Source organism: Lissotriton vulgaris, chromosome 1_1 (genome assembly GCF_964263255.1).
Source record: "Lissotriton vulgaris chromosome 1_1, aLisVul1.2, whole genome shotgun sequence".
Classification (NCBI taxonomy): domain Eukaryota; kingdom Metazoa; phylum Chordata; class Amphibia; order Caudata; family Salamandridae; genus Lissotriton; species Lissotriton vulgaris.
The window spans coordinates 1,513,790,777-1,513,805,347 of NC_141685.1; the positions used below are offsets into that span (position 1 = coordinate 1,513,790,777).

At 47.0% G+C, this 14,571-nt stretch overlaps 1 protein-coding gene across 1 annotated transcript in view; it reads left to right on the forward strand.

The window, feature by feature from the left end:
- Positions 1-14,571, forward strand: part of SLC26A5 (solute carrier family 26 member 5) — a 392,278-nt gene that overhangs the window by 268,464 nt on the left and 109,243 nt on the right. The window contains exon 10 of the mRNA XM_086967432.1: positions 4,562-4,675. Within this exon, the coding sequence (XP_086823558.1) occupies positions 4,562-4,675 (114 nt within the window). The remainder of the gene's footprint in view (positions 1-4,561; positions 4,676-14,571) is intronic.

A 14,571-nucleotide genomic window follows, 5' to 3' on the forward strand; every position in this document is an offset into this window, starting at 1 on the left:
AGTTATGATGCCCTCACACATCATCACCCTGCTGAAGTTCTATGCTTTGCCTCATCCCTCTACAGAGAAAGAAAGACTCCATTGCATAGATCCCAAAAGAGGAGGTTCTACATTGATTTCACCAAAGAAATTCGGGTGGAACAATCAACTTTATGTGGGGTTTACTGGGATGAAAAAGGCAAGGCCATGCAGAAGAACACCATCTCCCATTTTAATGTACTCTGCATAAAGATCTGCTATGGATTGGTCAAAAAGCAGCCTCCAGAAGGTCTGCAAGCCAATTCCACCAAGGCTAAAGCTGCTACCACTGTGTTGGCACATGGAATTCCTGCCTGGACAACTGCCATGCAGATACTTGGGCCTTGTTCCAAATGTTCATGAAGCATTGCTTTCTGGATAGCCATGTTAGCTGAGAAAGGTATTTTGCCCACTTGGTCCTACAGAACTTTTTTTGGGTTGAGGCAATTAACAGACCTACCTTCTAATAGGTACTGCTTTGGTATTTATTGAAAAAGTGAGGAATCTGCGGTTAAAAGTATCTATCAGAAGAACAATTTACTTACCTTCGTTAACACTCTTTCTATTAGAGACTAACTGCAGATTCCTCACTGACCTTCCCTTCCTCCCCTTTCTGTGAATGTGGCTCTACTCGTTAATTAGATCCCAAGCCTAGGAATCTGCACACTAGTCAAAGCCAATTTGCTGTTTGATCTGTGCATCTGGGGAAGCGAACAGCCTCAAAAGCAACTGACGTCACCGCGAGGGAGTGGCACAGATATAGGCCCACACATCATTTCCGGAGCAGAATGTGTCAGTGCAGAACCACACTGCACCACCTACCAGCACATAGAGGTACTGCTCAAAGGTTTCTGTTTCTTGTCTGATGCCTGGTAAATATTCAAAAGATGAAGAATCTGCGGTCCGATAGAGGTTCTACCAGAAAGAGCGTTACCCAAGTTAACTTGTTCTTCTTACCCATCATGGGCCCACACAATACTACAACAGCACTCATGCTGGCCACTTATCCCTTACTCACCCACCTCTTACCCTGCACACTGTTACCCTGAACTCACCCACTGCTCACCCCATTCACAGCACTAATCTGCAGTAATACACTTTACCCTTGCACGTATAAACCACTCACACTGCACTCACACTACTCACCTTACAATCGCACTGCTCACCCTGGACTTACACCTCACCCTGGACTCATATGTTTGATGTTTGTGTGTTATACCTCTCACCTTCCTCAGAGGTGGAATCGCACACTGGTCATAGGTCTGTTTCAGTTTTACTCAGTGCATCATGGTACATGCAGTATCAAGACAGTCCATAACTTAATTTTTCTTGTGGTTACATGAATGTTGAAGGGCAGCCAGTGTTGTTAGCCTTTGACACCACTGTTTCCTTCTTCAGAAGGGCAAAGACTCACTTTGTGGGAGGGCATGGCCTGCTGCTTAGTGTCTGTAGACACCTCTCAACATGCACTCCTCCACAGTCCTCTTGCCCTCACCCTTTTCCCACCCTGCAATCGTACACCACTCATACACCTCTCACCCAGCAGCCACTTACCGTTCACCCAGCACTCACCCATCATTCAACCTGCACTCATGCGCTTCTAACTCTGCACTTACATCTATGTGCTTTTACATCGCTCACCCTGCACACACCCCTCACCCTACACAAAGACACACTACTGATTTTACACTCATGCACCTCTTACCTTTTATTCATGTACACCGCACCTTGTACTCACACTGCTAATACACTTCTCACTTACACATTGCTCTCACTCCACTCACACTCCTTTCACTGCATTCAGACATCGCTCCCACTGCACTCAGAATTGGCTCACCATGCGTGCACACACTGCTCACCATGCACACACCACTCAGCCTGCTCACTCATTCACCATCCAACCTGCAAATGTATACACCAATCACCCTGCACACTCATACACTGCTCACTCTGCACTCTTAACTCTCAATATGCACTTACACAAACCTCAGCTTGCACATACACTACTTTCTCCACACTCACAAATAGCTCACCTTACACACTCACACACAGCTCAGTCTCGTGCCCCAAGACCATCTTCGACTATCAGGCACTGCACCTTTGCCAGTCCCACCCTTTGCCTACCTGAACCACATATTAGGCTCGGCACCAGGGTCCGCAAGGCCCCAAAGAACTTTTAGAAGATTACCACCAGGATATTTGGAATGTATATCAATCAGGGTAGCATGCTCATTTTGGAAAGAGCCACTCTATGAATAAGGGACAACAGTAGTGTACACAAGAAAGCCTGGACCGTCATAGTGCTGATAGGATCTGTCCTATATCACCCTTGAGTAAGTCATCTATGCTGAGATATTGTCGGGCACCTACCCTTGACTCACACACAGCTCATCCTACACACTCTTACACTGCTCATATTGCACTGAGATCCCTCACACCTTGTACTGAGACGTGCACAAGTTGCACGGAGGCACTGCTCATCCTTCACTCAGGCACTGCACACCCTCTGTTAACAAATTTCTCACTGTGTAGACACATACTGCTCACCTTGACCTCGCACTCATGCACCAATCGATTGGAAGCAGCCAACTGGTGACGGCTGGATGAGAAGTGAGCCATTGCTGCAGGGACTGGGTGTGTCCTGAGCACATGGGAAACCTCAAGGGACACTGTTTCCGGCCGAGTATTCGCCCCAGTGCATGCTTAGACTTGGGGTGCTGTGTCCCGTCCCTGCAGCTTCCTGAGATCATTCTATCCGACAGGTAGGAATGTACTGGGAGCCGACAACAGTGGACCACATTTTGTGCAGTGTGTTGTCGCTTTGAGGCTTAAGTGGAATCAGGCAGGGTTTCCATGACTTGGCATGTGGGCCTGAGAGTACTCCAGAACCAGTCACCTGGCCAGAAACTCAACAGCCAAAGCAACAAATAGTTGTAGCAGCAGCAGATATAGTTGATGGATGGGCGTACCCACCATCCATTGTTTGACATAGTATCACCCATATGGATCCATACTGTTGTTGCACAAGTGCACAAACGACGAATTCTAAACTGTAGTTCATGCATTTAATTTATTACAGTTAAGTTATGATGTCACTTCTTTATGACAGGCAACTGGGTGTACCACAAATGGCCTTTTATAAAGAAATTACAGACAGTTTTTTTAATACAGAGAATACAGAATCCTTTATATTACAAAGAAATGAAAGATGGGTTTTTAATGAAGGCATTGCAGAATTCCATGTCTTAAAAAGAAAATATGTAGCTGCTCAACTCAAAGAGCTTATTACAGTTGAGTTCTGACATAATAATGCCTTCTGCTGGAGACAGCAGTCAAGGGGAAAGGCAGGTCAGGTCATGGACCATAATTAAGGCAGCTGTTTAACCCCTTCCCTGCTGCCGTTGGCCGTCGGGAGCACTACCTCGCTGCTGCTGCGAACGTCCAACGGCCGACGCGGCCCCGTCCACTCCGCGGAACCACCGCACTGCCGCGAAATAATGGTGTTAACAAACCAAAACTAACTGTTGTCATACTTTAGTTTGCTGTATTTGAAGCTATACAGTGACAAGCAGAAAGGAGATATTTATTGCAAAATGTTTATTTTGTTTTTTTACACTCATTCGGTAATGATTGAAAAGTTACAATCTTTCTACATGTCTACACATTCCGAGCTACAGATTTTTCTTTTTTTTAACCAGACTTGAATTAAACTGATTCTAATATTTTTTTCAACAGACATTTCTAACCACTTTTTTTTATGAGATTGATTTTGCACTAGAGATTCTACTTTTAATCTTCATATTCACAAACACGATCTTTCTAATATGAAAGAGCTACACACCAAGGATTTAAGTGGTTTGTGGTAAAGATGAATGATGTGACCATGCTTTATAAGCAATAAAGCACCCTCTACTGTACATGATAAGGAAATTGCAAAGTGCCTCAGAGTTCCATTAGCTTATAAAGGAACTCGTCCTTCGGCCTCCTTCCTCTATACAGACATGTACAGATTCTCTGTAAATTGCATTCCCACTTATTGGGTCTTGTTCTTTTTATATAAAAAAGATCGACTTAACTATTATATTGAATCTTGTTGTGTCTGGCACTTATTTGGCATAACTTTAATTTGACACTGATTGAAAAGTGGCCAATATATGTTCATTTTTTGCCTGTAAAACTCTTCTAAATTGTTGTTTGTTTTCCCCAATACGGTACAGGATTGTGCCTTATTATCACTTATCCATTGTCTTTACACTGTTGAAAATAAATATCCTGTCCGGCTGGGCAGTGATTGGTATAGTCTCCTATTATGGCAAATATTGTATTCTTTTGTTTGATTTTGAAAAGCTAAGGACCTTTGTCTTCAATAGTTTTTCCTTTAGGAGCATGCTAAATTGGCCTGAAGGAGGTGTTTCCAAAGAAGTTCCAAGATTTGAGGTTTCTTCAGTTGTATAAATGTAATAACTCTTTGTGCTCACAATGAGCTCGCTGTGTATGTCTTCTTTCCATTTTTAAATCATTGTCTGTATTTTTTATTTTAAAGGAACTTATTGCACTGGGACTCTGCAATTCTTTTGGTTCGTTCTTCCAGACCTTTGCTATAACGTGTTCGATGTCTCGTAGTCTTGTTCAAGAAAGTACTGGAGGGAAAACCCAGGTTTGTACGCTTTTCCACGCTCTTATTTTCTAAAGGTTTCCTAAAAACATTAAAATATTAAAATTGGCTATAATAAAAATATTAATCATGTATTATAGAATATACATACATAAATAGCTCTGTAGAAGTTTTCCCCATTGTTGAGTCTGAACGTCACTGTCTGAACGGGGCTCACACTATAAAGTAAAAAATCTACTTCAGGACATTTTTTATTTCAGTGACGGTGGAAAGAGGGATGTTGTTACCTTAATATAATTCTAGCCTCAGATCCCAGAAGATGTGCTACATAGATTTCTCCTAAGTTCGAGGCATGTGGGCTGCTGAATTCATATCTGTGCATAGATCGCCGCCTAGTGTTGGGTCCGGATGATTGCACATTGTTGTCCTGGAAGAGTCTTCGAAGTATCACGAGATAGGTGGCTCCTCCCCTGGACTACAGTGCGCATGGGCATCGCCTCCATCCCCAGATTGTTTTTTTCCGCCATTGGGTTCGGATGTGTTTCGGTTCCCTCTCTCGGAACCGATAGTTGGTTTACTTTCTACTTGAGACCAAAAGGTCTTTAGGCTGGGCGTCGGTACTGTTTCGTTCGGGTTATCTTACTCTCAGCTCCGAACACTCTCTGCCCCTCCGCGTGCTCTAGGCGCGGACGGGCCTACTCGACGCTCGATGTTCCTATCATGGAACGGACTCCGTTCAAGAAGTGCCCGGTGTGCAATTCCAAATATTCACACCTCGACGTGCACCCTGTGTGCAACAAGTGTTTATCACCGAAACATGACGAGACCAGGTGTATGGCCTGTTCAAAGTTCCGGTGCAAGAAGACCCTAAAGCAGCGTCGCGCTGCTCGGCTCCAGGCCCAGTTGGCAGAACCCCCTGCGACCCTGCCGGACAACATCTTCGAAGGTTTCGAGGTTTCGGACTCTAACCCTGCGTCGGAGGGAGAGGAACCCGGCGACGCTGAAGATGAAGACTTTTATGAAGCCGGCGACGAGGTAGGGGACGACGATGAGGCCATTGCCACCGTGGGGGATAGCTCGGAGGAAGAGCATCCCCAAACTGACTCAGGGGTCAATCCCCGACACACGGCCCAGGTCGAGGGATCGCCTTCGGGCCTTACCCAAGACCTCGTTACTAGTCCAGCAGCCCCGCCTCTCGGCCCGGCCACGGACATTTCGGAGGGGCCACTCCCGTTGAAGGAAACGAAAGTGAAGCCATCGGGATCCACGCAGTCGGTTTCGAAACCGAAAGTGAAAGCTCCATTGATGGTGCAGAAGGCTCTGGAGGTGTCAACACCTAAGACGATCAAGATGGCCGACTTGAAGAGCCACGCCAAGATGGCCGACCCCAGGGCCTCGAGGTCGATGCCGAAGGCAAAGGTGTCCGACGCGGCTGCGTCGGCGCCGAAGACGGTGGGGGTCGACAACCCGAAAAAGACTCAGAAGAAGCGCCACAGCGATTCCTCGGCTCCGGCCGTGCCGGCTCCGAACGTGGGAACCAAGGATGGCACGGTGTCGACTTCGAAGACGCTGCCCCCGGCAGGCTCGACTTCAGACTCGGGGGACGCGCACAAGCCGGTCAAGCCCTCTCCGACGCTAGCGAGGAAGGTAGTGGAATCCCTCCAACGGATTCGAAGTACTGAGGTTCTCGAGCAGGAGGGAGTGAAGCCGAAGCCCGCATCGAAGCCGGCGAAGGCGTAGACGCCTATTCGCTACACCCTACCGCCGAAGTCGGCGCCGAAGGCCTTCGCTCCGAAGCAGGGGGCGGACGTGCCCTCAAAAGAGTCATCAACGTCCAAGGCGGCGTCAGGGGTGTCGAAGCCTCGGCTCCAGACACTCGGAGAGGAAGAGCGCCGAGAGGTCGTCATCGACGCCAATACTGGGAAATTGTCCCTCCTCAAGAGAAAAATCACAGCGGAACCGGTGCTAGAGCATTTTCGGATTCCTCTTAAGAACAAAAAGGACTCGACGGGTGCTTCGGACCCTATGGAGCCTTCGTCTCCCACGCATGTGGAACGGTCTCCTACTGGTTATAATGCAGGTGAAGGTGACGATGAGGAGTACGACGAGTACTGAAGGACTGGGTTCTGTAGGACCCAGCGGTGCCAGGGCACAACACCTGAAACCTTCGTGGGTAACCTGCTCCGGCGTACAGATGACAGAGACACGGGACACTTCCTTCGACGTCAAAGATGCAAGGTTTATTTACTGCAGGGAACACAGTAGTCACGACAAGCAACACACGTGCAACTTGGGGAGACTGCTTCAAATTGGTTCTGTGGATCGCTCCTTTTATACAGTTTTTACCCATAAGACAACATGGTACACAAAGGTTTACAACCCGGTTCCCACCATTATCCCCAGAGGGGTCGCTTTGGTCGCTTTGAAAACACATGAGGTCCGGATCATAAGTGCGGAAACATTTGGCGATTCCCAACTGTAAAAACCCATCTTCCCAACATTAGTGCATTCCAATCGGTAGTAAAACAGATCGAAATAGGAACAAAGACAGGTGCAGAGGAAGACGGAGACAGTGGGGAGATCGGAAAGGGTGTAAAAAGGGGAGGTATCGGGAAACACGAGATACAGGCATCAAAGGGACGTGCCTAATGAGATGCACGGCTGAGACAATAAGTCCGTGCGGCAAGATGAGCCTCGAGCGGCGCCATCTGCTTTACAGTAACATCCCCCTCGTCATAAAGACACTTACAAAGGACATGTGTCTTCCGCGAATATCTTGGGAGTCCCAGGGTCGCGAAGCGGACATCGTCCGTTCGCTGGCTACTTGAGGGCAAGAGACAAAATGGATGCCGTATCTAAGATGGAACCCGTGGGTACAGATAAAAAAACCCACATAATAAACGAACGGTTTAGGTTAGTACAGCGAAACTGCGCACACTTACTAAACTCGTCATTTGCGGTTCATAGATACCAGACTCGACCATATTCGTGCGAGTCGACAGCACCACTTACAATTGTCACGGAACCTCAGACGCTCCTTTTGCCCTCATGTAGGCAAGCACTAGTCGGAATCATATTCGATATTCATCAGACCATCGAGATGTTGCTGTAGCATAGCTCTGTCCAATCGAGTCCCATTGGTAACAGGTGGCTGTCTCATACACGTTGTAGCACAGAGGCCACATAAGGCAGGACCACACTGCACACAAAGGCAACACGTGAACAGGAACACTACAACGACTCCGATGATCATCAGAATTTTCCAACCCCAAGTCGACATCAGGCCCCAAAACCATCCTAGCAGCGTCCAATCCCCTACATCCACGTGTATGGATTCGGAGATCTTATGCAACCTCGAGATGGCTTGATAAACAGTTGGAGCATTATCTGGAATGAAAATGCAGCAGCTCGAATGGATCACCTTACATACCCCACCTCGGTCTGCTAGGATGACATCTAAAACCATACGGTTTTGCAACGTCATAAGTCTCTCCGCCTGAAGTTCTGTGGTGATATTACCAAGGGCACTGGCAGTAATATTAGCTGTCGATTCTACCACTCGAGTCAATTGTCTCAGGTTCCTACTATTGACCATAGGTCCCCAAAACGGGAGGAAACCCTTGAAAAAGTCTCCTGCCTCTTGACCGGCAGTATCCTCTTCGCTAATTACGCCTCGCACAACTCTAGTCTTATGATAATCGGCATCTACAGTGAACGTCGGAGGCAACAGATTTGCAATGAAGCATGAGCCCATGAAGTCAGCGGGCAACCATGCGTATGCACGATCATAGCAGATAAAGTATGTACCCTTGGCAGCCAGAAACACAGGGGACGAGACCATCGGCAGTATGTAATTTTCAGTGCAAGCACTTGCTCCAAGTCGGGCTTGCGATCTTCGGCCACGACCCATAAGACAAAAATTACCAGTGTGGGGTACGACCCATATTGGAGGCGAGCTTTTAAGCTGCTTTTCGCTAGTGAACGCACTATATTCACCTCTACTGAGGACCCTATAGGCTTGTACCTCTTCTTCGGGAATAAGCGAGGGATCATAGATATCGCTATCTAAATCCTCTATTGCTATTGACAAAGGTTTCTGATACGAGGTAGGCCCAGAGTAGGGAGAACGTGGTTCTCGAATGGGGTGGAAACCCAGTGCGCTTCGAAACATTGTTTGAAATGCTCGAGCAGACCCTTGGGAGCTATACGGTAACACCAAATATGGAATTCCCTTATCCGTAGTATGTGGCATCAGCCCACACACCCAACAATTAGTAGTGTTAACCACTAACTGGTGCTGGTGAAGGAGCTGAATAAAGGAATTATTGCGGAATTCTACACGTCTAGCCTGCTCGTGTTCCGGTAACATATGAAAGGAATGGGGAGAAACAGTAGAGGTAAGATTAGGGTCAGGAGTAGGAGTAGGTGTAGCAGGTAAGAAGTAAGACATCGTGTAATACACCCCACCCGCCAATAATGCTGAAGCAGTCAAAAACAACACAAACAGTTGGAATATAAAACATTTGGTACGACTGAGTTGCTGCAGCTTGAATCGATGAACCTGAGCTCCTTCCAAATCGTCCAGCTTCGAGAATGCCATTCCCTACGACCGTCCGCAACGTTTCTTGACGTACTTCGTTCTGTGTAGCAATAGTCAATCCCTAGGAGTTCCCAGGAACCGACGGCCTTTAACCTAGCGTCAAGACCTACTATCCAGAAGGGAGTATGCGCGCGGCCCTACGGCCTTCAATGCACAATATGTATATATGCAAAGACAAAGTCTCTCAGCTGTGGAAGCAAAAAGTATATGGAATGAAGCTCAATATATATATATATACAAAAATAATTACGATAATACAAAAGTTCCAAACTGATCACGGAAAACGGGATAATGCAGTTGACAATACAGCAAAGCAGGATCTTTTATTAGTTCTTAGTACGAGATCGCAGAAAGTATCGGGTTTTCCCAGGACGTGTCTGCTCGTCAAACAAAGGATCCGTTGAAGAGACAGCGTCCTGCTGATCAGTGGATTGTTCTGGTCTTGAGTCTTTTGATGACAATTGTTCAACAGAGTCTTTCTGCTGCGCTGAGGATTCTCCAACAGGCTGTGCGTCGCTAAAAGGTACAAACGCCGGCAATGTTTCTGTTTCTGTAGACGCAATGCCTCTCCTTACCCACGGGTCTGCCGGCAAAGGAATGGGGACTCGTTTAGTGTGGGTGGCATGCACCCAATTCTTACGTCCCTCGAGACGAACGGCAGTCCTCGTGGCCAGGAGCACTTGATAAGGTCCGGTGAACCTCGGGTCCAGATTGTTTTTACGTGAAAAGTTTCTTGTCACCACCCAATCTCCGGGCTGGAGCTGGTGGCCTGGACCCTCCGTCTGCGTCGGCAATGCGTCGTAAACCTGTTGGTGAATTAACCTCAGTTTAGCAGTCAAGTCATGTAGATAATCGATCAACATTGGGTAATCAAGATCAGAGAACATTCCTGGCCTAGGAACCCCCCACACATTCGCAGGACGGCCGAACACTATTTCATAGGGACTAAGCCCTACTCGGGAGTGTACAGTCGCCCTAGTGGACAGTAATGCTAGAGGTAAATCGTCAGGCCACGAAAGACCAGTCGTAGCCTGAATCTTCGCTAGCTTTAGTTTAAGGGTGCCGTTGTACCCTTCAACCAAACCAGCTGACTGGGGATGATTGGCGCTGTGGAATTTCTGATTAATTCCAATGCCCTTACACACACTCTTCATCACACTACCCACAAACTCACTTCCATTATCTGACCACACGATTCTAGGCATTCCGTACCGAGGAAAATATTCCTTCAGTAGGATTTTCGCAGTGGACAAAGCAGTGTTGTCTTTGAGAGGATAGGCCTCGATCCATCGGGAGAATGCGCAAACCGCAACTAAAACATATTTCAGGTTATTGCATCGCTCCATATGGATGAAGTCCAATTGTATCACCTCGAAGGGGTATGAAGGGGGAGCAAAACTGCCAGGAGGAGTTGGGGTTCCTTTGCCAGGATTGTACATCATGCACACCATACAATTCTTCACCAAACGTTCAGCACATTTCGCGATACCATCATTCTTCCATACGGGAGACAGCAACTTACAAATACCTTTCGCGCTAATATGTGCTAACCCATGCGCCATTGTCACAACGGCCAGCACATACGCATCGGGCAACAACCATCTTTTCTGATCCGACAAATCAATCCAACAACCATTCACATCCAACTTTCCCGTGCTTTCTTTCCACTTCGCCTTTTCAGTCTCGGTGGCCTCATTCTGAATTTCTTTCACACTCTCAATAGTGTCCTCACACATACTCGATTCTGTAGGCCACCTAACCGAACTCGTCACATACATTCGAGTGCTAAGGTTCCGGGCAGTCTCCTTAGCAATCTCGTCTGCAAACGCATTACCACGACCAACATCATCCGTCACCTTACGATGCGCACTACATTTAACAATCGCTACTTGCTTAGGCAACGTCAGTGCATCCAAAAGATCATTCACAAGTTGGCCATGCTGAATCTTCGTACCGTGCGACGTCAAGAAACCTCTCTCTCTCCACAATCGTCCAAAACTGTGTGCGACGCCAAACGCGTATTGGCTGTCGGTAAACACATTCACACGTTTCTCTTTCGCTAAAACACATGCTCTAGTAAGAGCAATCAATTCTGCAGCTTGGGCAGAATTCTGATTCAACCTTGCAGTCTCAACAACAGTATTCAACGTTACAACAGCATAAGCAGTAGTCACATCACCATTCGGCAACTTAAAACATGACCCATCCACATACAAAGTACCATCCGGGTCTTCCAATGGGGTGTTTTTAAGGTCCACTCGACCTTTTGTTTCTTCCTCTGTCCTCAAGTAGCAGACATGCTCTGCTACTTCATCTGACTCTGTGCTAATTGGTAACAAAGTTGCCGGATTCAGAACATTACAACGTTTGATCTGAATGTGGCTTGCCAAGAGCGTCAATTCGTACCCAGACAACCTCGCACTCGTCAAGTGCTGAGTTTTCGTACGATTCAAAAGAGTATCGACTGCATGCGGAACCATCACCGTAAGCATATTATCCATGACCAATCCTGCTGATTGTCGGATGGAGACCGCAGCTGCCGCTGTTGCTCTCAAGCAACTCGGCAAGGCTCTAGCTACTGGGTCCAAGGTCGAGGAAAAATATGCGCATGGACGTTGCTTACCACCAAAAGGTTGCGTTAAGACACTCAAAGCACAACCTTCCCTCTCGTGAACATATAATGTAAACGGCTTGCTATAGTCAGGAGTACCCAACACAGGAGCCGAACACAATGAATCACGTAATTCAGAAAAACTTTTCTGACATTCTTCCGTCCATGGTAAAGGAGTTGAAACATCCTTGCACGTAAGAGCCACCAATGGTTTCGCTAGCAATGAAAAATTAGGAATCCATTGCCTACAGTACGACGTGATACCTAGAAAGGCACGCACATCTCTTTGGGTTTTTGGCACAGCCATTCGCACAATCGCTGCAATCCTCTCTGGGGTCAACCTCCTTCCCTCCTTTGACAATAAGTGACCTAGATAGGTTACTTCTTGACAACAATATTGGAGTTTAGTAGGTGACACCTTGTGATTCAACTCACAGAGATGTTGCAGCAACGACACCGTAGCAATTTTGCAAATGTCCTGAGTATCAGCAGCCACCAATAAGTCATCGACATATTGGATTAAGGCCGCACCGACCGGCAACTGAAACGCATCCAGTTGACCCTTCAAGGCTTGACTGTAAATCGATGGACTCTCACAGTAGCCCTGAGGAGCGCGCTTGAACCGGAAGCTGCGTCCACCGAGAGAGAAACCGAAAAGGTCCCTGCTCTCCTCGGCAATCGGGATGCTGAAAAACGCATTTTTCAAATCAATCACCGAAAACCACGATGCAGAAGCTGGAATCAGAGTCAGTAGCGCCGTGATGTCAGGCACAACAGGAAATTGAGGAACAACAATTTTATTCACCTCCCGTAAATCGATAACAAAACGATAAACAGGCGGTTTGGAAGGATCCGTACGTTTAAGAATGGGCAGCACAGGGCTGTTGCACACGTTTCCCCGAGTCTCTTCAATAACATCTTTCTCGATCAAATCATAAATGATCGCCAACAACGCTCGTTCACCATCAAGAGAGATACGATACTGGGGAATACGCGGCAATCGCACATTAGATTTCAACTGAACAACATAAGGGGAGATATCAAGTAGGCCCACGTCATTCGGACCCGTTGCCCACAAAGACGCAGGAAGAGAACTCAATTCCGGTGGGAGTTTGTCGAGAGACAAGTACATGGGAGAGACAACTCTCTCTCCAAACGTAAGCTGTACTCCCGCAGGAGAACAATACAAAGTCGCATACAAACGTTTAAGCAAATCCAGGCCCAAAAGATTTTCACCACAACCAGTAGTCAAAATCAATGGAGCTTCTAGCTCACGTGGCCCAATTGTAAGGGGCAAAGGGCGTGAAACTGGATTGCTAACGGGGGCGCCAGAGAATCCAACGGAAACATTTGTTAAGCCAGACAAAGGTGCGCCAGGGAGTTTCGAATGCTGTATGGAACTTTTCGCTGCACCAGTGTCCAACAGAAAAGGCTCAACGACGCCCGATGTAGCAACTGCGACGTAAGGCCCTCTCTGATCAACCGGAACTGATACCACTCCCTCTCCTTGTCTTTGGCTGTCCTAGTAATTACTGTCGTCAGTTCCCTGATCGACGTAATAATCGTCTACATTGTACTGCGCAGATCGTCCTTGCGATGATCCACGTTGATCGAAACAATTATTATTATTAGAGGAGTTATCAGAACGGTCGTTCTGAGTACCACGACCTCTACCACGTGATGCCTGCTGCGAACCACCACGACCTCCTCTAGATGAGTTACCACTATTACGTTCATTTAAAACGGGGCAATTGAATTTAATGTGTCCCTCCTGTCTACAATAAGCACATTGATTGTATCCTAACGATGATCTTTGGGAGGAGGAATCATTACGCGGCTGCGATCGATTCGATTGCGGCTGCGATCTATTCTGCTGGGATGCATTCTGATTTGAACGCGGAGGATATGCTTGTTGAAGCAACACCTTAGTTTTTAGCTCTTTCGTCTTTTTATCAGCACGGTCGTTCTCTTCTTTCTCTCTATTCTCATAATATTGTGCCGTAGCCAATATCTGAGCAGAGGTAGAAACGGCCCATGCACTTTCCGAATTCTTTAATTTATTGCTCAAATCGGGCAATAAGTTCGAAACAAATTTATCCACAAACAATCTCTGTCCACCCTCGGTACCCATATCCTGTCCACTATGGTCAATGAAAGCTTCCTCGAACCTCGTAAAGAAGTCGGAAACACTCTCATCTTTCTTTTGTTTGCAAGCTGACAATTTGTCCCAATTTACCCTCATAGCTGGCATAAGAGTCTTCATTAACGTAACTATTCGCTGGGGAAGAGCAGTAATCAGCTGGTCGGGTTTAGCACCCCCAACTTGTCCGACGTCTGCCGCTACAATGGCATTCCAATCACCACCCAATTCATTCTGATGATCTTCCTGCCGAATCTTAGCCCATACCGGTTGCGGTACGACATTACCAAACAACATATCGATATCGGAAAGATTCATTACCGTAGCATCTACGAGCTGCGATAATTCCTTGTAATACCCTGTAGGATTTTTGCGCGGATCAGGCAGAGATTGCTTCACCTGTAACACTTCCGAGCGTTTCCATGGGAGATGTATCCATACTCTCTGGAAATGTCCCACTGTTGTCGGAGGTTGAGCATTAGGATTAGGTGGTATCCAAACCGGTGGAACTTCTCGCATGGGGTATTGGCCAGACTCATCTGGTTGTTTCTCAATATCCTCGACAAACAATGCATGAGGTATCGGAG